General features: G+C 30.1%; 8 protein-coding genes across 8 annotated transcripts, besides 7 other annotated features; 3 read left to right on the plus strand and 5 right to left on the minus strand.

The window, feature by feature from the left end:
• The first annotated feature begins 15 nt into the window (after positions 1 to 15).
• Positions 16 to 72: a sequence feature (AT_rich).
• A 37-nt stretch (positions 73 to 109) lies between these two features.
• CMU_027650 (uncharacterized protein) lies at positions 110 to 4,767 on the minus strand (the record flags this gene model as incomplete). Its single annotated transcript, XM_002140068.1, has 2 exons — positions 110 to 4,532; positions 4,652 to 4,767. 2 exons carry the CDS (start codon positions 4,765 to 4,767, stop codon positions 110 to 112), a joined length of 4,539 nt encoding a protein of 1,512 aa, XP_002140104.1.
• Positions 1,802 to 1,844: a microsatellite.
• Positions 4,591 to 4,624: a sequence feature (AT_rich).
• Positions 4,768 to 5,094: 327 nt separating the features above from the next.
• Positions 5,095 to 5,145: a sequence feature (AT_rich).
• A 66-nt stretch (positions 5,146 to 5,211) lies between these two features.
• On the minus strand, positions 5,212 to 8,505 carry CMU_027660 (uncharacterized protein; the record flags this gene model as incomplete). The annotated part of the gene is made up of 1 exon (XM_002140069.1): positions 5,212 to 8,505. One exon carries the CDS (start codon positions 8,503 to 8,505, stop codon positions 5,212 to 5,214), a length of 3,294 nt encoding a protein of 1,097 aa, XP_002140105.1.
• A 489-nt stretch (positions 8,506 to 8,994) lies between these two features.
• CMU_027670 (60S ribosomal protein L23, putative) lies at positions 8,995 to 9,414 on the plus strand (the record flags this gene model as incomplete). Its single annotated transcript, XM_002140070.1, has 1 exon — positions 8,995 to 9,414. The coding sequence occupies one exon, from the start codon at positions 8,995 to 8,997 to the stop codon at positions 9,412 to 9,414; it is 420 nt and encodes a 139-aa protein (XP_002140106.1).
• A 158-nt stretch (positions 9,415 to 9,572) lies between these two features.
• Positions 9,573 to 12,527, minus strand: CMU_027680 (alanyl-tRNA synthetase family protein; the record flags this gene model as incomplete). Its single annotated transcript, XM_002140071.1, has 1 exon — positions 9,573 to 12,527. The coding sequence occupies one exon, from the start codon at positions 12,525 to 12,527 to the stop codon at positions 9,573 to 9,575; it is 2,955 nt and encodes a 984-aa protein (XP_002140107.1).
• Positions 10,494 to 10,516: a sequence feature (AT_rich).
• Positions 12,528 to 12,922: 395 nt separating the features above from the next.
• Positions 12,923 to 14,479, minus strand: CMU_027690 (thyroid hormone receptor interactor 13, putative; the record flags this gene model as incomplete). Its single annotated transcript, XM_002140072.1, has 1 exon — positions 12,923 to 14,479. One exon carries the CDS (start codon positions 14,477 to 14,479, stop codon positions 12,923 to 12,925), a length of 1,557 nt encoding a protein of 518 aa, XP_002140108.1.
• A 366-nt stretch (positions 14,480 to 14,845) lies between these two features.
• On the plus strand, positions 14,846 to 18,979 carry CMU_027700 (uncharacterized protein; the record flags this gene model as incomplete). Its single annotated transcript, XM_002140073.1, has 1 exon — positions 14,846 to 18,979. One exon carries the CDS (start codon positions 14,846 to 14,848, stop codon positions 18,977 to 18,979), a length of 4,134 nt encoding a protein of 1,377 aa, XP_002140109.1.
• Positions 18,974 to 19,000: a sequence feature (AT_rich).
• Positions 19,001 to 19,129: 129 nt separating this feature from the next.
• CMU_027710 (protein kinase domain-containing protein) lies at positions 19,130 to 21,652 on the minus strand (the record flags this gene model as incomplete). Its single annotated transcript, XM_002140074.1, has 1 exon — positions 19,130 to 21,652. One exon carries the CDS (start codon positions 21,650 to 21,652, stop codon positions 19,130 to 19,132), a length of 2,523 nt encoding a protein of 840 aa, XP_002140110.1.
• A 494-nt stretch (positions 21,653 to 22,146) lies between these two features.
• Positions 22,147 to 22,755, plus strand: CMU_027720 (uncharacterized protein; the record flags this gene model as incomplete). The annotated part of the gene is made up of 1 exon (XM_002140075.1): positions 22,147 to 22,755. One exon carries the CDS (start codon positions 22,147 to 22,149, stop codon positions 22,753 to 22,755), a length of 609 nt encoding a protein of 202 aa, XP_002140111.1.
• Positions 22,756 to 22,866: 111 nt separating this feature from the next.
• Positions 22,867 to 22,907: a sequence feature (AT_rich).
• The last annotated feature ends 60 nt before the right edge of the window (positions 22,908 to 22,967 follow it).

The following is a 22,967-nucleotide window of genomic DNA, read 5'->3' on the forward strand; positions in this document are numbered from 1 at the left end:
TGTAGCTAATTTCTGTTTATTATTAAGATATTTAAATATAATCAAATTTATATATTTTAATTATTTTATAATCTTAGATAAATTCTCATTATAAATTTAGTAGTGTAGATTAAATTAGAATATTTCTAATAATTCTAATAGAATCTCGAAGTAATTTACTTCTCAATGATTCATCTAAAATAGAATTACCACATGTACAACTTAATATAGGTGATGAGTCATGATATATAAGATGTTTCCAGAAGGATTGTTTATAGTTTGGACGTATTATTACCCATTTGTTATTATATTCTAGACTATATAGTCCATGAGGATCTATAAGAAAAATTCTGAGTTGATCTTTATTTATAGTATAATGTACAAGTTGAAGTGATAATGGAGGTAAAATAAAATTTTTAAGGTGATTTTGCATTTTATTATATAAATTATGTTGATTATCTTCTGATATATCAAATATAATTGGATAATTGAATGGTAGTGATTGAAGGATTAATAAATTATTTAACTCTGGTAATTCAGGTAAACAATATATTTGGGATGCAGGTATTTGGATAAGATTAAATCTATACTGAATAATAAATGATCTGATTTTCTTAATTATACGTGAAATGGCTGCAGCAGGACAAGATACCCACCCAATTGAAAATTTAAATGGTAATGGTGGATACCATAATGAATCATAATATAATACAAACCAATGAACTGGATGAACTGATGGTAAATTAAGTAGTGGATTATTTGACATAGAATTTGATGTAATATTTGCATGATTATTCCATAATGAATGATCACACCAAGAAGTTAATATCCTCATAGATTTCATATTTGATGGTAAATCTGAATGTTTTTTATGACTTTCTAAGGAATTTGGATTAAGATTTTTATATTTTACATTATAATCAAATGAGTTATCTAAATTTTGTCTCTTTCGATAGAATTTATGCCTAGATCTATTTTTATGTACAGATTTTAATTTGAATTGAATTTCTTGGTCAGATTGTTCATCAAATTGTTGATTTTTAAAGGTTGCATCTTGAATAATATTAATATCTAATATTTTTGGATGATCAGGAGGAGCATTTACAAAAAGAAGTTTTTCTAAGCAACTTTTAAGACGTACAGCTCTAGGATAGATTCTTCTATTAATAGATATAACATAATTACAAGTTAAGTCTATACTAGATTTTAAATGATTTGAAGTTGTATTGTCAAGTATTTCTCCATTTGATTTAATAGATTCTCTATGATTAAATTTACTAGGTTTAAAATAAGAATAGAATTGATTAAGATCTTTACCAATAGATATAATATCTAACCATCTAGATACTATATGATGACCACAACATTCTTCAAATTCACTAGAATAACAAGCTGAACGGGTTTGATTTTCTAAATGAGAATAATTTTTATTTGAATTATTAGAATTTGATGAATTATATTTATGGAGATTTTGTGAATGTATGTTTCCTTCTTTTGAGATATCTGTATTTAAATTCATATTTTTTACGTTGTTAGTTCCATGTATGATGGGATTTATAGATGAACTTTTCCAGTGAGCAATAACTGCAAAGTGTATATAATTAATAGCAAGATCTACTGTTTGTATAATTGAATAAGTTGAAAGATTTGAATATTGTTGAAGAAAAGATAATTCTTTAAAAGATTCTTGTGTAAATTGAGTAACAAAAGGAATATCTCTTTGCCAAACAAGTAATTCATCTACAAAGTTGTAATTTACTGGTGAAGGGTCACAAAAATATGACAAACTTTTATAAGAATATGTATTATGTAGTTCCAATTGATTATATTGTTTATTTATTATATTATATTCATATTTTATTATAGATGGTAGAGAAAATATTATATTCAATTGTGAATTTGAATTGTAATTTTGTATTTGTAAATCAGAATTGTTAGTTATAACATTATATTTATTTAATTCGTCCTCAACTTTATCTGTATTTGCAAGATCTGTTTCTAGTGATTTTAGTATATTATCTGTTAAATTCATAACTTCTACCATAATATTATTATCATCTAAAAGTAAAAGTTGATGTACATTATCACTATTTACAAAGGATGAGTTAAAGCTGCTACAACAAGTCCACATTTGAACTGTATTATGATTAATTACATGTTTAATTCCTGTACTATATTTTGGAGATATAAGTTGAAATGCCATACATAATCTATGAGCTATAATATCATTAAATATAGATCTAAGAATTTCAGAATCCTGATTTGATAATTTGTAGATAGGTGATGAAATACTTATATTAGATGAATTAATACCCTTATTTTGAATTTCTGTAGTTAATAATGATGTATTAGGTAATAAAAAAGTAGATACAGGTATATTAAAAGTTGTTTTTTGAGTTTCATCTATAAATTGAGTATATCTTGAGTTATATATTTTCTCTTTTTTATATAGAAAGTGTTCTGATTTATTAAATTCATCTTCTTTCCATGAACTAGATATTTCGTCATTTGAAGCATTCTTTGTTTGTATCTCCGACTTTTGATTCATAGACTTTTGAATTAAATGATTAGACCAATAATAGGCTATAAAAAGTTCTCTTCTAGGTGTAATTGTCCAATTAGATATTCTAGGCATTTTACGAGTAATTTTAAAGTTAAAATTAGTAATTAAAGGTAGTAAAACTGGTCGAAGTATTGAGGACATAAATACTCCCCCATATTTTATATCAAACATTGAACATGATATAAATGTATTATGCCATTTAATATACCTCCTGTCAATTGGATTTAAAGGATTTATTGAGATAATTGGTAGAAATTGATCAAAGTGACTTTTTATAGTATCAAATTTAGAAAATAAATTGGAAGATAGCTCATTTTGGTAAAAATTAAATATCCGCAACTCTTTCAATGATATATTATGGTCTTGAGTTTTATTATTAAAATTAGGATCAGAAAGAAATGGTTGAATGTATTTAGGTTTTTGTATTGGAGGTATTAAATTTAAAGATTCTGGCATATGGATTTCGGAATCACTTTTCGTATTAGTATTTAACTTATTTTTAATATCATTATGTTCAAAACTAGATTCGTTTTTCTTAGTTCTAGATTTTATAGTTTTGGTTGAATTTTGTAAATTAAAAATTGCATTGAGTTCTTTTCCAGAAACTATTATTTGTTGACCTGTTGAAAAATTAGGATTATAATTTCTACTTGTTTTCAGACCAAGATTATGATTTAAAGAGTTGAATTTAATATCAGTATCTTCATCCATAATATATTGATCTAGAACAGCAATAGTAGATTCAATGTTAAGTAAATTTGGATCTTCATATTTTCCAAATTCATATATAAAGTAGTGTATCAACATTGGTAACTTCAATGGAATTGTTTCGACAATTTTTTTAACTCTTTGAGTACTTGAGAATTCTACAACATATAAAAATGGTGAGTAATACCACTTAAGTTGAGATAAAGAAATAAAATCTGTAGATACTGAATATCTTAGAAATCGTTTCTCAGTTATATTAGCTAAATGCAAGATATCTTTGTAATTATTTACATCAACTATTAATAATGGAGGACCAACACTTAAAATCTTTATATTTTTACCTGTCCATATTAGTGACCTATCTACAAAGTCATTATCTAATTGGTTTAAAGCTAAATTTATGGATTCAAGGACATTTGATTCAGAATAAGAGCAAATATCTAAGGATGATATTATCCGTTTTTCAAATGTATTAAGCTCAACACGTAACATATTTAAAAAATCATTAATTCCATTATTTGACTTTGTTAAATGAGACATAAGACCTTCCCAGAAAACTTCATAATAATCAGATTTATCTACTTTTTTTCTATATGTTAATACAATAGACATAAAATGTGATTCGCCTCCAGATTTACTAGTTGATAAGTATTCTTGAAAAAACAATAATATACTTCTCCATGAAGGAAACCCATTATTTGAAAAAGTCCAAAGTTCTGTAGAAAGTAATATTATTATTATTATTCGTTGAGACTTTGGTCTTATTAAAAATTTTGTTTCTTCAGTAACTAATCCAGAAGAAAATGACATATTTTCTGTTACTCTATAAGAATTGTTCAATGACATATCTGTATTTCTTAGTAATCTTGTAATAGTTAATGGAGGGTAGTATGAAGGTGAAAGTTGAGATGTTAGTGGTGGAACTCCAGTATACAAAATACTACCTATTAAAGATCTTTCATAAAACCATAAATCTCTTGGTGAGATATGAACCTCAGGTAAAGTCATTTCTACATAATCAACTGCAATTTCCTCATCTTTTTTAATTATTTTAATAAGTACATCTTGGCGAATTAGAGACCAACCAGATACCTTAACTAGAGAATCAAGTATTGATATTCCACCAGAGTAAACTGATTCACCCAAGAGATCATATGTAACATAAAAATATATTGGTTGTATATCTGGAATTAACATATTAGATACTTCTATTGATGTTGCCTCTTGATCTCTATATAATAAATTTGCTAACACTTCAGGAGATACGAGAAGTGGTACTCGTCTATAAAGTTATGGAAAAGAGGTGATTATTCATGTATACAGCTAATAAAGGGGTATAGAAATATTATAATATATAAAAATAGATTAATTATACACAATTTACTACTTTTATTAACATACCCATATTTTTTTTCGTCATGGAATGACAAAGGAACAATAAATTTTTCATCTCTACTTATTTCATTGGTTCCTGAATTAATATATGTGGAACCTAGTAATCTCTTCTGATCATACATAAAATATTAGGATTTATAGCTTGTTATATTAACCTTTATAGTTCTAACCAGTTAAAGGTAATACTTGAATTTTCGGTACCTTAGTAACGAACATAGGTACTGGGCGGTATAACGCGTTACTATATCACTGAGATCTAAATATTTATGATTGGCAAATAGCCATATTACACAAATTTGGGTAATTTGTGACATTGTGAAATCAAAATAAAGTAAGATTTTAATCTATAACCATGGAATCTAAAGATTCTATCATAAATATAAAGTATAATTTAAAGTTAAATAGAAGGTTTAATACAAAGCTCGTTTGTATATAAAATCATTAGTATCTTTAAAAGTAAATTATAAGAACAAATTATATAAAAAAAATATATAAAATAAGCTGCTAATATTTAATAATATATCTGTCCAAAATATATTTAAAGCTTATAGAAAATCTCTTAACTTCTACAAAGTAGCAAATTGGTTTTTTAAAATATTTCTAGCAATGTAATAATATGGATGAATTGTAGCGTGAATATCCCAAATATTTGTATCACATAAAAATTTATTAGCTTTATAATTACCCTTTTGAATATTGATATCTTTAGAATATGCAGGGAGCTTTTCACTGCTCTCAGAAACTTGATTAGAAGATGCCAAGGCAACTACCTGATGAATACAGACACTACCTCCTTGAGGTGCAAAATATACAAATGGTAAAGGAACTTGTTTCTTCATTTCAGAAACGAAGTGTCTAAGACCACGTGACTTAGATACAAATATTTCATCTGTGTCAGTATTTGTTATATCAAATTTAAATCTTTTGTTTTGTTCAATGAGTTTTGATAGAAATCCATAGGGAGTAACTTCATTATTAGTTACTTCTGAAGAGTTAGAATTAAATTCTTGACAAGTACTTTTTTCATCATCTTCATTTTTAGATATATTTTCATCTTTTCTAACAAGGCAAATTTTCTCAACATTATTTGAATCCAACATTTCATTTGATCCAGATACAAAGCTCAAGTTCAAATTCTTAACTCGACCTATTGCAGCAAAGCTAGATAAAAGATTTGATTCATTCTCTGAAGCTATCCCAGCAGAAGGTGAAGGTACAATTGGAATAAATTGAAAACCTCCAGTAGATAGTTCATCCCAAATACCTCTTGAAAGTTGAATATCTTTTGTATTCCTCACGAGATTTAGATCAACAGTTTGTTCTATATTATCCATAGTTATAATATTCTCAGGTGTATTTGGTATTGAGAGAAGCAAGGACTTTATTGCTCCAAAGCTAGTCTCTATATCAATAGGTATTTTGGATAACAAAAATCTTTCTTGAGGAGGAAAGAGGACTACATTCCTAGGTGAGCAGCTATTAATAAGTGGAACTAAAGACATTATGTCATTTTCTACGTAAAGACCATTTGTTACAAAAAATTGACATTGAACTTCAATATTCAGAACTTCATATTTAGTTTTAAAAGGCTCAGGGCCACCAAGAATCTGTCTTAGGTGTAAACGCCATTCCGGCAAAGCTGTATTATTTTGAACTGAGTTTTGAGATAAATATACGGAATTCCTATTTTCCACATTATTCGTACTACAAACTGTAATTATTGTCTGTACTTGGGAGTTACTACAAGCAGTCCCATTTGAGTTAGGTAATAAGGATATATCTGTTTCGTTTATATTTAAAAGATCACGGCGTCTCTTTGAAGCTAAAACTTCTACAAAATGAGTCATATCTATTCCATGTTCATATGACAAGTTTTGAGTATCTTTTATGGTATTTATTTCGTTTAAATTTATGATGTCTTGACTTGAAGCTTCATTCCAAGACTCTGCAATATTCCTTACTATAGCTTCATCAATAAATGATCCATATTCATCCTTTGCTTGAGGTAAATTTGTATTTTTATAGGAGGCAGATTCCAAGTCTTTAATAATATCTAAATTGTTATCCATATCTATAATTTGATTTGGTGTATCAGGATCGTCTACAATTTGTATAGGAACAAGAGTCGAACGAAGTTCTTCGATCTTCGAATTTATAAAGAGATTTGGTCTAAAATCGGTCAAGTTTGGCAAAACTGATTGTTTAGCATTACCTAAAGAAGATATTGTACCAATTACAGAACCTTTATAATTTGATATGTTTGTACCTGATTGTTGAATACTTTCAATAGTTTCTTTTCCAGGAACTCCAGAGCCGACTCTAGAAAGAAATTCCATGTATTCCAATAAAGAAGTATCATCTTGAGAAAAGTTAGATTCTTCGACTTTTGGATTTAGTTGTATATCTGAAAATTCAGAATTAGACTTATCATTTTCAGTATCTTTAATAGAATCAATACTATTAGGTTGTTTGGATTCCTTCTGAGACAAGTATAGGGCATATAGTTCATCTTGTCTATATGGGATGAAGCGAATTATTGGCAATTCAAGTTTTGTGTATCCTAAATCCTCTTTAGAATCTCTTGGTACTTTATTTATTATTTCTTTTCTCTCCAACCACACCTTATGAGCAAATGTATTCAATTTAGGTTCTCTTGTAAATATAACTGAATTATTAGGACTTGATGCAAGATCTGCAAATAATTCTCGAGAATAACCATAATCCATTGATGCCGGAGAAGCAAATATAACTTTTGGTAATTTTGCAGAGGGCCCAGTACGGACATTATTTAGTGTATTTTCAATTAAAATATTTTTAAGACCATGAAATGGATTAAATCTTGTATTACAGAATTCAGACCGAATATCCAGACTCATCCATTCTATCAAGGTTTTAGCTGAGAGTATAAATGAAGAGCTCATAGGGGACACAACAACTATGGGGTATAAAATGACACTTTTATTCCATACAGCATCTATATAGCACAGTAATTCTAGTAGTAAGCTATCAAATTCAATAGGAATCAAGATAGAACCTGTCTGATTCTTCTTGAAGCAACGCAATATTGTATGAATAAAGTTCTTAATTGCCTTCCAACGATTAGATTGTTCATAAGTTACTAAGCTTCTTGTTAATGCAGATTTCTCAATATGAATTGGTAATATACTAGTTATAAATATATCTGGACAATTAACACGACATATATCAGCTGGAGTAACGTGCCAATAAGGAGATGATGTTATCTGGTTTGCATATAGTATATCCCAACTCCCACTAGATGTATTCAGTGTTATATACCACATAGTAGATCCCATATCTATACCACTGGGCAAAGCTTTTAAAGATATACTTTTAAGATCGGAATTGTCCTTATTTCCAGAAGAAATAAACTGGATTTCGAATGATTGGTAATATCTCAATCTACATATATTATCACCCATTATACAATCTATATCATCTTCTGTATATGGAGATTCCAGAAAATCCTCATTTTCAGCACTACATGTAAATTGGAAGCCATTATCACGATCACGTAAATTTATATGATTGATCGTATCATATAAAATTACACGACCAAATCGAAATACTGGTTCCGTACATATTATTGGTATATCTACAATATCTCCTTCAAACCTTTGCTTCTTCAAAAGTTTTGCAAGAAGTGGTAAACCTCCAATACAAGAAATTGAATAGTTAGTAAGCAATATCATATGGGGTAACTCTATTGAGGAATTAAGTAGTTTCCATAAAGACATGTCATCTTGTACTCCCAAATCGAACCATATTCGACAATTACTTATACTTAATACCTTCCCAATATAAAAGTCATCGTCAATTGGCTTAATGGAGATATTGGTCATTTACTATATTTCATAAATTTAACCAGTTCCACTGTATCAGTTAATATGGATCATAATATTGGTACCTTCCCGCAATGTCCCGCTACTTGGCTTATTTTTGGTACCTATTAGGTTGGTATTTATTACAACAGCGGTAAAATATTCTAAGTAAAAAGTAGCATAACAACAACAAGATTTGGTTTTCAATATAGCTATAAAAGAGTTTATAATATAAATACCCTTTGTGGAATACAGAAAAAATTGATTTTTCAAGTTATAGTTTTAGTATTTATATGAGTCAATTACCCTTATTTAATAATAAGCTTAAGTTCATGCAGAGTACGTCAGTAGTGTTAGCGCCTTATTCTTGTCACGTCTACATTAACTTAAAACAAAGTAAGCAAATACTGAGCCGTCTCATCCTGAATTATATTTTCAACAGTAGCGGTCTGTAACTTCAACATCTATCATATTTTTAATTATAATATCAAATTCTCCAGAAATTTTAAAATGAAGAGAGGACGTGGTGCTGCAGGTGGTGCCAAAATGCGCATAACTCTTGGTTTGAATGTTGGAGCTCTAATAAATTGTTGTGATAATAGTGGTGGCAAGAATCTGTATATTATTGCTGTCAAGGGAACAGGCTCATGTTTAAATCGTCTACCAGCTGCATCCATTGGAGATATGGTTCTAGCTACTGTTAAAAAAGGAAAGCCAGACTTACGTAAAAAGGTATGGCCAGCAGTTGTGGTACGTCAGCGCAAGGCATTTAGAAGGCCAGAAGGCACTTTTATCTACTTCGAGGATAATGCAGGAGTTATTGTTAATCCAAAGGGAGAAATGAAAGGTTCAGCTATTACTGGTCCAGTAGGTAAGGAATGTGCTGAACTGTGGCCAAAGATCTCAGCAGCTGCGCCATCAATTGTGTAGATAATTGTATAAAATTAGACTAGGAAGAGGTAATATTTAAAAATACTTATGTACTTCAAGCCCTATAGGGAGGGGTGTTATTTCTATGTACTTCTCTTTTTCGATATTTCTAGATGAAATAGGAAGTGCATTAAAAGTAGTAAGGGGTTAACTCCTTTCTATTCAGTATTCATGGCTATATTCTTTGCAAATTTAACAACATCATCAATATTGTCAATACTACTTTTAGATGAACCAATGCTCTTATTTTCATTACCTCCACACTTTCCACCACATATTTCAAGAGTAGAGTGTAGCCATTGATTTGCTTTTAATAGTTTCCCTTCACCCTGAGGTACTATTGCTAAGGCTGAAATGCCATTCTTGTTACAGGATCCACTTGTAAGTAGCATAAATGACACTTTAGGAAATTCCTTAATTATGTATTGTGAAATAATTTCAATACATTTAATATCTCCATCGACTTCTTGTATATTGCGCACTAAGATATTTCCAATATTCAAATCTTTAGATAGTTGAGATAATATATCTTGTGCAACTTTTTGAGCAGCTGATTGTCGTTCTTTTTGTTTTAGTTTGGCATCATCCAAAACTCTCTGATATTGGTTATCTAAAAATTGGGAGAGGTATTTTCTCTTAATCAGTGGTAGTATGCGTGTTTCATCAAGTAATACACGGCATTTCGTTATTTCCTTCCCTAGCTCCTTTCCAAATATATTCTTCAACTGTTCAAATTTGGAAGTTAAAATTAAAGTATTGTCTTCAGCCACATTTGCAGTATCGTTTGTTACTGCTACAATTCTCCTAATACCTTTTGCTATACCTTCTTCACTTAAGATAATAAATGAACCGATATCATATGTGTTCAGTACATGCGTACCTCCACATAACTCAACAGATGTTTTAATATGTAAAGATTTACTAGCACCAAAGTTGCAGTCATTTAGTTCATTTACAGGTATACCAACTGAAAGTACACGAACAGGATCAGGATAAGCTTCTCCAAAAATAGCTCTTAGACCACTGATTTCTTTAGCTATATTCAATGGTACAACATCGCAGAATACTTCTTGTTTATCTTTAATAATTTTATTTATAATATCTTCAATTTGCTGAATTTCATTGATATTCAAGGCCTTGTTTGCGGAAAAGTCAAATCTTAATTTTGTTGGTTCAACTATTGACCCACGTTGATCACATTTTTCACCCAACAGTAGTCTCAAAGCATAGTTCAGGAGATGAGTCGCAGTGTGATTTCTCATAGTCATCACACGTCTATCTTTATCAATTAAAAAGTGGCAATTTGAGTCCCCAACTGAAAATTTTCCTTCAAGAACAACTCCAATATGTAATACATAATTGCCAAACTTTTGACAGTCAATAACTTGAAAATTGTTCAAATTGTCCTCCCATAACTCAATATATCCTATATCAGAAACTTGCCCACCTGATTCAGAGTAGTAACATGTTTTGTCAAAAATTAAACCAACTATACCATGAAAACAAGTAGCAGTGTCAATAAGTTCATGTCCATTGTATATAGCAAACAATTTACCAAAACACTCATTGTTAAGATTATATTTATATATATCATCTGTCAAATTCAACCCATATTTCAACAAAATATGCTGTTGGATATCTGGTTTTAAAACGAGTTTATCTAATTTCTTGTTGAATTTACCTTCTGAAGCTAATTGATGATTTTCCATGCATTTTTTAAATCCTTCATGATCAAATTCCATCCCCAACTCACTAGCAATCAGCTCAGTCAAATCCATTGGAAAACCGTATGTTGAATAAAGTTGGAACGCTTCATTTGCTGGGAAGATTAGTCGAATATTCTTCAATTTGCTGTTGATAGGACTAGAAGATTTTAGTAATTTATTGGTAACTCTATTGAATCTTTCGATTCCCTTACCTAAAGTTTTAGAGAATTGTTTTTCTTCTTCAAATATTGCAGATTTTATTGTATCTTTTTTCTCAACAATTTCAGGATAGTAATCACCAAGTATATTAGAAACGCTGTCAACTAGTTTATAGAACCACATATTTCCATCCATACCAGCATTAAAGTATTGTCGACCATAGCGGACAGCTCGTCGTAGAATGCGTCTTAAAACATATCCTCTTCCTTCATTACTTGGAATACAACCATCAGATATTGCTACTGACAGAGTTCTGATGTGATCTGCAATGACCCTATATGACATGTCAATTTTATTTGGGTCATCTTTATCTCCTACCATACCTTTATACTGAGGAATATTTGGGAAAATACTATGTATTTGATTAAATATTGGTATAAATAAATCTGTATCATAGTTACTCAATTTATTTTGTAGTACAGAAACTAATCTTTCTAATCCCATACCTGTATCAACACATTTTGCTGGTAGTAAGACTAGCGATCCATCAGTCTCACGATAATATTGCATAAAAACTAAGTTCCATATTTCAATAACACTAGGATCATCCTTATTCACTAAATGTGAAGCATCCCTACCTCCAATTCGATCGAAGTGTATTTCAGAACATGGTCCGCAAGGACCGACATCTGCCATTTCCCAAAAATTTTCCTTTGCACTACAGCTAATTATCCTTTCTTTAGGTAAATAATTCATCCATATATCCCTAGCTTCCTCATCTACAGGACATGCTGGGAGTTTATCATCACCACCAAAGTACGTTACATATAGTCTTTCACTAGGGATCTCATATACTTTAGTTAGTAACTCAAATGCCCATTTAATTGCTTCTTCTTTAAAATAGTCACCAAATGACCACGAGCCAAGCATTTCAAAAAAGGTGTGATGATACACATCTTTTCCAACATCATCCAAATCGTTATGTTTGCCTCCAGCTCTAATACACTTTTGTGAGTTGACTACACGAACTAGTTTACTTAATTCGGAATTTGGTTCAACAGTTTCAGTGAATATAGATTTAAATTGATTCATACCAGCATTTGTAAATAGTAAAGTCGGATCATTTAGTGGGATTACTGAAGCTGATCTATAAAACTTATGATTAGCTTTATTCACAAAAAAGTCTATAAATTGTTGTCTAACATTCTTACCAGTCCATTTTAATTTTGAAGGTTTTGAGTCACACATCTTTTAACCACAATTATTTTGAGATTATACAAAGTGACTTTTGGTTTCTATGTATTTCTATTGTAAAATCTCAACTTATAGTAGCTAAGTTCAAAAACTCTATCTAATTTAGACTATAACTTGCACGTCCCTTGTAAACTGTAAGCATCAACCGCGGTGGGATGGACAGTTTCATTAAAACCCTGAGTAATAATGGAATATCTCCAATATTGAACCCACAAATTAGGGATATATTAATATAACTTCATGTAATATCTTGATACCAAAATAATGATTAGAAGTTTTGTATATGTGTCCGTATCTTCGTATTTTTAAGGTAGATATTTTAATAATTACTAATAGTACCCTTAGCCAAATTAACTAGCTTGTCTGAGACTGATAATACAGTTAGACCATTACACTTGTAGTGAATTTCTCTTGTTCGATATAAAGTATTCCAATTTTTCCATAAATTTGTCAATACTAATGGGAATTCCGTAATGATAACTATGTGTTAAAACAATAAATGGAAGTTTTCGGATATTTCTCCCAGAAAATTTATCTATCTTTTTTGCAATACTCAATACACACATTGAATATTGAATATTAAAGTTATGACACATTATATTATCTTGTTTCAATTGTATAACATCTCGGAATGATAAAAATTCAGTTGGAATATCTCTTTTATTTAATATAACATTCTTCTTAATAAACTCTTGAATACATTCAACAAGTATTAAATACCTTGTATATAAAGATGGTAGTGGTATAAAAATTTTTAAATCTGCTCTATCTAAAAATGCATCATCAATTGCATCTGGTATGTTTGTTGTTGTCATAATTAGTGTATTTGGATATCTCTTTAAGCTGTCAATTTGAGTAAGCAGTGCATTTACTACTCTTAAGCTATCTGAAGGTTCATTTCTCGACATACACTGCTTCCTAGCACTTGTTAAGCTTTCCACCTCATCAATAACTAAAGTAACAAATGAATTTGAATTTTCTAAGACTTCTCTAATTTTCGTGAAAAGTCTAACTACCAATTTTCCACTTTCTGAGAACCACTTAGAAAATAGTGAATGTGCACTTATCTCTATTAAATGAATTGAGTCATATCTTGATGAATATCTTATCCCAATTTTTTGCGCTATGGCACGTGAAATTGATGTTTTTCCTGTTCCAGGAGATCCATACAAAAGTATGAGGTGATTCCAATTTATAACATTGTAATTAATACTGTGATCACTTAATATCAAACTAGCACTTGCATAATCCAACAATTGCTGTTTAATTCCAGTGTCATAATGCAAGGCTTCCCAAAGTCCATGAAATGATTCATTAGGCAACTCCCAGTGCTGCCATATAGGAGTATCTGAACTATTTACCTCTCCATTTGATTCTTCTAAGGTGTACTCATAACTATGATTATTTAGTTGGTATATAAAAATTATAGGATCTACTTGATAAATAGGTATTATACTCTCATCGCATGTATTCTCACAGGTATTCCTTTCTTCTATCAGTTTAACTGGACACATTAATGATAAAACAATATCCTTGCAAATTTTCCTTAAAAATGAATCACCAATTGTACAAATTTCAACTCTCCCTAGTTTAACACTAGCTTGTAATAAAAGATATTTCTCAATTCTCCTTGCTATAATATCACGATTTATTCCATTTATCTCTCTATCATTACTTATCTCAATATTTTCGTGAATACAGACTTCAACTGAAAGTGGTATTTTACATATATTTTTATTTATACTAGTGTACTCTCTTTCGGTATTCCTCAAGTCAGTGCTAGAATCAATAATATTTGTATATCCAAAGTTTGCAGTTGAGCTTGAATCTCCAACTAAATCTAAACAAGAGTCTTGAGACTCCTTAATATTTTGTCTGTATTCAATTTTGGGAGTAGCTCTACTTGATCTATTTAATGATGCAGGTATTGTTGCAGGATATTCCATTTTAAATACAAATATATATATCTTGCCTTATTTTATTACAAAAAATTAATATCAGCTATTTTTCTGGTCGTTTATTTGTTATATTTTTGCATATTTAAAGTGTCAGATTTTCCTTCACATGCATGCCGGTACTCAGTACATGTACTTTGGGGAGGATTATTGGCACTTCAAAGTTTATATAAGTAATTTTTACTAGATTATAAAATTAATCAGATTAGAATATTTAAGTCAAACTAAATCCAATAATTATTACTAATAGCAATGGTAATCTCAAAATTGTTAGTCTAGAAAAAATTATCCATAGCCGCTAGCGGCTACTTAGTATACAAAATAAGAAAATTGCCAACTAAAAAGGGGCTTACGCTAATGGTAAGGGTAAATGAAAAACCTAATCAGTTAGACGATGGTTTTAATTCTGATATAAAAGGTAAAATAGTAAGCATTCCATTGTATCCACTAAAGCCTCAAACAATTGACGGTGACGATCCATTCTTAATTCAAATAAATGAGGTCATTGCACTTGATGCTATATACGGTAATATAATAGTTCATAATGGAGGTGGGTTTATTGTACCAGGAGCTTCTGGAATATCAGACTCTAATATACAATTTTCCTCAATTTACCAAACTTATTTTGATGATAAGAATGATGTTGATTACCAAGTCTATTTTATTCCTAAAGAAGTGACAAATTCGGAACTAACTACTCTAGATATAAAAGATAACTGCTTTAATAGTAAATTAGTGTTATATAGTTTAGTATTGTCAAGAAATGCAAGTGATAGTGTATCCTTTAAAAACCGGCGTTATTGGCGTAGAAACCGTATTTTTGCCAGATTATCCGTATGTTATCCTCAGATATACCCTGTCAAGAATCCAACATTAATATTTGAGTTTTCATTCGAACTTCCCGAGAGTATACTAAATAAACTGGAAGATGGAATTGTAACTATATTGTGTAATAGAAGTAGAAATCAAGAATGTATTTTCCAAGTTTTAGAACATTTAGAAGTAGTTCTCGATGATCTGTGTAATTATTTGCAACTTTCAGAAGATCTCTGGGAACAAATGAGGCGTGTTAATTATCAGAAAGAATTTGAGAAACATTTGGAAAGTAACAATATTTCGAAGACTACATCAAATGGTATGACAATTAACACTGAAGAAAACCCATCTATTGCTTCAGCTGAAGATATAGATCCACTGTCAATAAGAAATTTTGTAAGGTTTTCCGAGAAAGTAGAGGCAAAATTATTTTATGGTAGGAAGTCTAATATTGAATCGGGACCTCTGGATGATGCTTTGCTAGGTGATACAGAATCATGCAATTCTTCAAAAAAAGTTGGAAAATACTTAAAATCAGATGAAATTTCCCAGGAAAATGATTCATCAGTTGTTTTCCTTGAGGAAGATATAAGCAAGGATGAAGGCTTCTTATTATCATCAAGATTTTACCGAGACTTCCAGCCCTTAAACTTAATATATAAATCTGATTTTGTCCTGTGTACTAGTGCTTTACATCAAATAGACCAAAATATTTACCATGTTATTAGATATAAGATTCCACCAATTTTAAATGAATCTATGAGAGATGTAATATTCAGTCGAATATCATCATTAGCAATGCTGCAACATCGTTGTATTACAAGGTATTATCAATGTTGGATAGAAAGTACATTTGATAAGAAAACTCGTGCAACTAAGAATCTATTCTTTTTCATACAATCTGAATCACTAGGTAACAGTAAAACTTTGTATGAGGAGGTTTTTAAAGGGAAAATATCTCATAAAGAACCAGACATAATCTGGTCATTACTAAGACAACTTTTGGAGCTATTTTCATATTGCCATAAAAAAGATGTATACCATATGGCATTGTCTTCTAAGTGTGTTTATTTAAATAGTGATTTATATGGATTTTCCATAAAGGTATCAAATTTTTTATTTGGACCATCGGATATGTTGACTTCTTCTTGGGACCACCTCACTAAAGATTCTACAAGTATATTTAAATCTTTTTCGAAGGAAAATGCAATTAAATATGACTTATATTGTATTGGAATGATCTTTATTGAAATGTGGACATCTGCATTAAAAATTGATGAAACAAGTAATACATCAGAATATTTGCTTCAGTGGATATTATCGGATAAAATTCAATTATTGGAAGAAAAATGTAACTCTGTAAGTGAAAATGAAGAGAGAGGTAGTAAAATAGATCACTACAAGTTTTCTGAAATTCCATCAGTCTTATGCCAAATTCCTAAGTCTGCTCTGATTGTAATGTATAAACTTCTACACAAAGAAGACACACTAAAAAGTGCAAACGAGATACTCCGAAGTACTCTTTTACCATGTTCTGTTGACAAAGTTTCATTTGAACTTTATCTATCAATGCTAAATTATTCAGATACCTATGAAAGTAATATTACAATGAATACCTTATTTTCAAGATATGTAGATGATATAAGCTCAGCTGCCTTTTTGTTTGATATTCAACAAGAAGAAAAATTAAACTTGATGGATTTGACAATAAATAATATTGTTAAAACAAATATAACTGATGTTTTACAAACTCATGGGTTTATTCCTTCTTCAATACCTTTATTGTACCCTGTATCAAAATCTCTATTAAATTACTCATCACCATCCAACTTTGAGAAATTACTTATAAAAAGTAAGTATCGAACAAGAAATCCGCATCTCCTATTGGATATATCTAATACTCTGTTAGCATTACCCGTGTCCATTCCAGATTGTATTGCAAGTATGGTTAGTACACTATTTGAAGAACTTAACTCGAATAGTAATTCTGCATCGGGAACTACTATAAGCAACAATTTAAATACAAGCTTATCAACGGACTCCATTATACAACGTTATAATTTACAATCCATATATGAACAACCTAAAAGTGATGATAAAATAACATTTGGTCCTCCAAGATCTAACTTAGGCTTAACATTTGATATCTTACTTTTTTCTCAAGAAAGTGATACCTTAACAGATTCAGATTGCAAGAAATATTTAACAAATTCAGGTATATCCTATGAAATCTTTCTAACTGAACTGGAAACATTGCTACTTTCAATTAGACTAATTATACCATGGATGAATTATTGGGAGGATACACCTATAGTGAGGTGGACTTATCCACCTTTAATTTTGGCCTTAATTGATGATTGTTCAGCAATATCCTCTGAAACAAGCAATAGTAGATCCATCTCAAACCAAATAACATCACCTCATGCAATATATGAAAATATGCGGAAAGATTCATGTATTCATCTTAAAGACAGCTTAATGGAATTAAAGCAAATATTGGGACAAAAATTCATGATAAATTGGGAGCCTGGAGGTGATGGCTCATTTAAGCTCAACAACATTTTCGAGAATTTACTTTACGAAAAACTACAGAATTACATGAAATCAGAGGAAACCAACAATTTATTTAAGATGTTGACAATTGCGATTGAAGTAATGACGTTAACATCAGGATTCATTTCTGATGAAAGGACACGTGCTGAGTTTATCTTTGACCCTCTAATGGAATATGATCAATTTACTTATGATGTAACTGGATTAATATATATTATAAACTCTAACAGAAGTGACGATGACATTATATATGCAATGGGTGGAAGATATGACAAGAAACTACAGAATTCCTTAAGTCAATTTTTACAACCAAATTCCTCATCTCTATCACAGTTACAATATTTGCAACCTCAATTAAACTATTATAACTTCGATCGAATTAATAATCCCCAATCAGCATTATCTTCAAGAAGCATTGTGAATAACACTGCATGCTCTTCTTTAATAACTAGTGTGTATGGTATCCTAGGTGAAATTGCTATTGAACTAATAATGAAAAATACAAGTGAGATGGCAAGATCTCATTCAATGGAGTTTCGCAAAACTGGTGGATTGATTAATGGAATTAGCTATAGCCAAGTTCTAAGCAAGCATACAAGTATTGCAATCAATTCAAGTACTATATTAATAGAACCATTAATACTCCTGCAATCATGTTATCCAAAAGTTGTCGTTGTCACACAAAAAAATAAATTACAACTTTTAGTATTGAGTCTTGCTAGACAGCTATGGCTTAATGGTATAAGATGTGAATATAGATTGGCTCCAGTGCAATATTTATCGATATTTGTTGATAAATTGAAGAAAGGCACACTTGTAGAACTATTAGTAGTAGTAATGAAGACAAATAAACCAACTACAAATTCACTATATAATGCTTCAAATATTTCTATTGATGAGAATGAATCTGTAGTTAACAGTTTTACAAATAATAGCAATTCTCCACTGCAATCAACCCTAACATCAAATGCAAGTGAAGCAACTATAGATCTGAAGTCTGTATCTTTTCGATTGGAATCAATAGCTTCTCCTTTCCATGAAATCAATATGAATGGTGGAAAAATAATATTAGAAAGCGAAGAAGAAGTAATTAACTATATTCATTCTAGAAGGCGGAAATAAATATTAATTTTTAATTAATTAGGGAAATATATACAATAATCTCCACAAATTAGCTTGAAATAACTAATGTTATAAATTGCAAACTAATGCACTTATTTAATGCACCCCTTATAAGTGATATGATTTCTATAACATGCATATAACACTTTACTAATTAATTTCATATTTTCTATTAATTTTCATATGTGGAATTTGATTGCAGTTTCCGTTAGAAAATCTACCAAATACACTTTGAAATACAGCTCTAATTGCATTGCTCTTACTTGATTTTCCTGAATTTTTGCTAGATTTACCATTTGAAATGTTATGAACGAGTGATGGGTGCTCATAAGATATCTCCTTATCATCTATTAGATCACAACATAATGTAGGTATCACATTTGTTTCATCTGAAATTAAGTAATCACCTCTGTTTAATACCTTATGCGAATATTTCGATGATACCTTAATATTTTTATTGATACATTTGTTAGATAAAATAGTTTTAAGTTCACTCTTTTTCTCATGCTCATATTCATTATGACCATGGTTATACATAGAAGTTACATCTTTGTACCTATCCGAATAATCCAAAGTGTTTAAAGAGTCTAACTTTATATCTTGGTCCCTACTAATTGAATTATATGTAATAGGACAAGAACCTTGAATTGTGCACCTCTCTTTGCCTTCAGTAGCTAAATTCTGAATTCCAGAGTTCAACTTACTAATATCACAAGTTAAATTAGATGGTAACACTGAATATGGATTTATATTAAATTTTGGAGATGAATTTGAATATTGAGATACTAATGATCTTGAGGGAGGCTTCACACACACTTTTTCTGTTTGTATTGATGCTGTCCTACAGTTAATACTTTCATTAGCCTTGGCCCCAATTACCTTAACTGGGTTGACATTAATTTGATGTGATACCTGCGAAAATTTCTGTACTTTATTTGTTGACAAGACATTACCAATATCTTTGAGGAACTTTGATTGGAGTGGAATTTTCTCAAACCAAGGATGATAAATGGCTTGTGCTGCAGTACATCTTACGTCAGGATCCTTAGCCATCATCCATTTAATTAAATCCTTTACACAAGAAGATATACTTTTCCACTTGCTAGAATTGCTAAATTGAATATTACCTTGGATATTTCTTTTAAGTATTTCTTTCATATTGTTTCCAGGAAAGGGAGGAGATCCCCCCAAAACAGTATATAGTACTACACCAATAGAAAATACATCAACTTTGGTATTATATGACTTGTCTTCTAATATTTCAGGAGCTACATAACCTGGTGATCCACACCTCATTTTCATTGCAGGTGATCCTAGAGAAGCAGCTAGTCCGAAATCAATAATCTTAAGAGATTCAGGACAATCTTTGTTTTCTAAAATTAAATTCTCAGTCTTCAAGTCTCTATGAACAAAGTCATTTGTATGAAGCCATTGTAAAGCTAACAAAATACGTCTCATAGCTACTTTGGCTTGTTCTTCAGTATATGCACCTTTTTGAGCAATCCACTCAAATAATTCTCCACCACCTAAAAACTCTAAAACTAAGCACACATGATCATCTTCTTCAAATGAAGCAATCAGATGGACAATATGTGGATGATGCACTTTACGTAACACTTCTATTTCTGTATAGACGTTTGACTCCTTTACTTTCTTCTTATCAACAGCCTTGATAACTATATCCTCTCCAGTAATAACATTGCGCCCCTTGTATACCTTAGCAAAACTACCTTCTCCAATCAATTTGGTAGTATGAAATAAAGAACGAAAATTTCCAAGTGGTAATCCAATTGATGAAAAAAAATTGCACCATGCAATAAAGTCATTATGGCATTCAATTTCATACATTACATTAGGGATTTTCTCTATATTAGATTTGTTTGAATTACTATTAACTATATTCGAGCAACCATAGCTATTGTTACTTTCTAAATTACTATTAAAAAATGAAATATCATCATTAATATTAGAGAGTGGATTATCCACTACTTTTGCCGAAGATAATGCTGCTTTGTGATGATACTCACCTTTAGATCTTAAACAAATACATGGTCCTCTTTCCGTAACACCACGATATATAAAACTACTTTTTAAATTTATAATTTCTCTAGGAGTCTTATCTCGCCCATGATCAAAGCATAAAAGTAATGGGGTACTATTTGTTATTGTTCTAACAACGGCAATATACTTTGTGTTTATTGGTGAAACCTTAACAAAATACTTTCGCTTCATTTCAATTCCTGAGTTTCCTATTGAACTAGAAACTTCGATTGAATTTAGAGTTGTTGATGTTGAATTTATCGAACTATATTCTGTCTTACTATTATCACATACTTTGTAATGCTGAGTATCTTTATTATAATACCTTTGTGATGAATTGTCCAATTGAATATCTCTGGGTTGAATAGTACTTAATTTAGTATTCCTTGTTTTAAGGTGAATGTGAGATAAATTATCAACATCTATATTATTACCCTTATTCCTAGAAGGATTTTTAGTTAATTCTGAATAAACAGCTAGTTTATTTGTTCCTGACTCAGTGTTATTCCTAGATATAACATGAAATGTTGTTTCTTTCTCAGGCTTAGTGGATTCAAACTCCTTAATATCATATTTTGTAAGAACCATTTCGCCATTATACCCAATTTTACTATACTCAGCCTTACATATCATCACAGAAACTTTTCCTATATATTATCGGAGAACTTAAAACTAAAATATAAAATTCGTCACTGTTATGATATAGAACCCCGTTATAATATAATCAGATATTCCTTACAATTTAACTAAGTAAAAACCCTTGGAGCGTTAATAAAGATATCTTTTCTAAAATATATAGTAGATTTTATCCTAAAACTATATTTAAATCAGATTCTGACAGGTAACTAACAATCTATTTTTACATCGGTACCTGATACTCACATGTACCGCCTCACGCACGAGCGCCATTGAGGCGCTATTTATTAGGCGGCTCATTTTTTTGGTGACTTTAGTGAAGCTAAAGAGTAAATAGAAGTGTTTAATTGATAGTGATTTCTATATATTACCATTATTCTATAGTAAAATTAGCTAATAATAAAGGCATCTTGTGTGTGGAACAGTTTTAGTTTACTTTCTAAGCTTTATGGAATATAATAAAGCTAGTCAGTAGTATATGGATAAACCAAATGAAGTTATTAAGTATTTTACTATATAAATGGAACCCTGATAAGCCTATTTTATTATCAAGTTGCTATAACTTGGGTGATTTTAACTTTTTCCAACGGAAAGCTATGCAAGAACATATTTTATTTCATAGTAGATTACTCTGTTCACGAGTTGAAGCTGGAAATAGAGTTACTGTATCTTTTCCTCAAGATTTGGGACACTGCCATATATATATAACTGATAATGGCTATGCTATATGTTGTATAACTAGCCCTGATTATCCTGTACGCTGTGCATTTTCCCTGTTAACTCAGTATTTACAGGTTTACTTGAAAAATCATAATTTAAATGTAGACCCTTTGCTAGCTAATAAAGATTGTAACGAAACTTTGACTCAATGTGAAGAATTATTTAATAAGTATCAGGATCCCTTGAATAATGACAGAATATTTAAGGTACAAAAAGACTTAGATGAAGTTCGAGATGTCATGCTAAAAAATATCGACGATTTACTTCATAGAGGCGAGACTCTCGACACATTAATGCAAAAAAGTTCTGATTTAAGTGCAGCATCATATCAATTTTATAGAACTGCTAAAAAGAATAATCAATGCTGTCAATTATATTAGAATAGGCAACTATGCACAAAAACCAATAATAATATTCAGATTAATCAATATTAAATAAAATTGAAAATTCAGTTAGTGGAAAAATAATCATTTTTAAGTATATCAATAGTCTATTTATTTATATTTAATAATAGTAAAACTTATAAATTATTCTATCTAATAGTACTTTTAGTGATAACTTTAACATATTCTATATATTCTTCAATAGAAAT

This window comes from Cryptosporidium muris, genomic scaffold, assembly GCF_000006515.1.
Source record: "Cryptosporidium muris RN66 scf_1106632353999 genomic scaffold, whole genome shotgun sequence".
NCBI classification, from domain to species: domain Eukaryota; phylum Apicomplexa; class Conoidasida; order Eucoccidiorida; family Cryptosporidiidae; genus Cryptosporidium; species Cryptosporidium muris.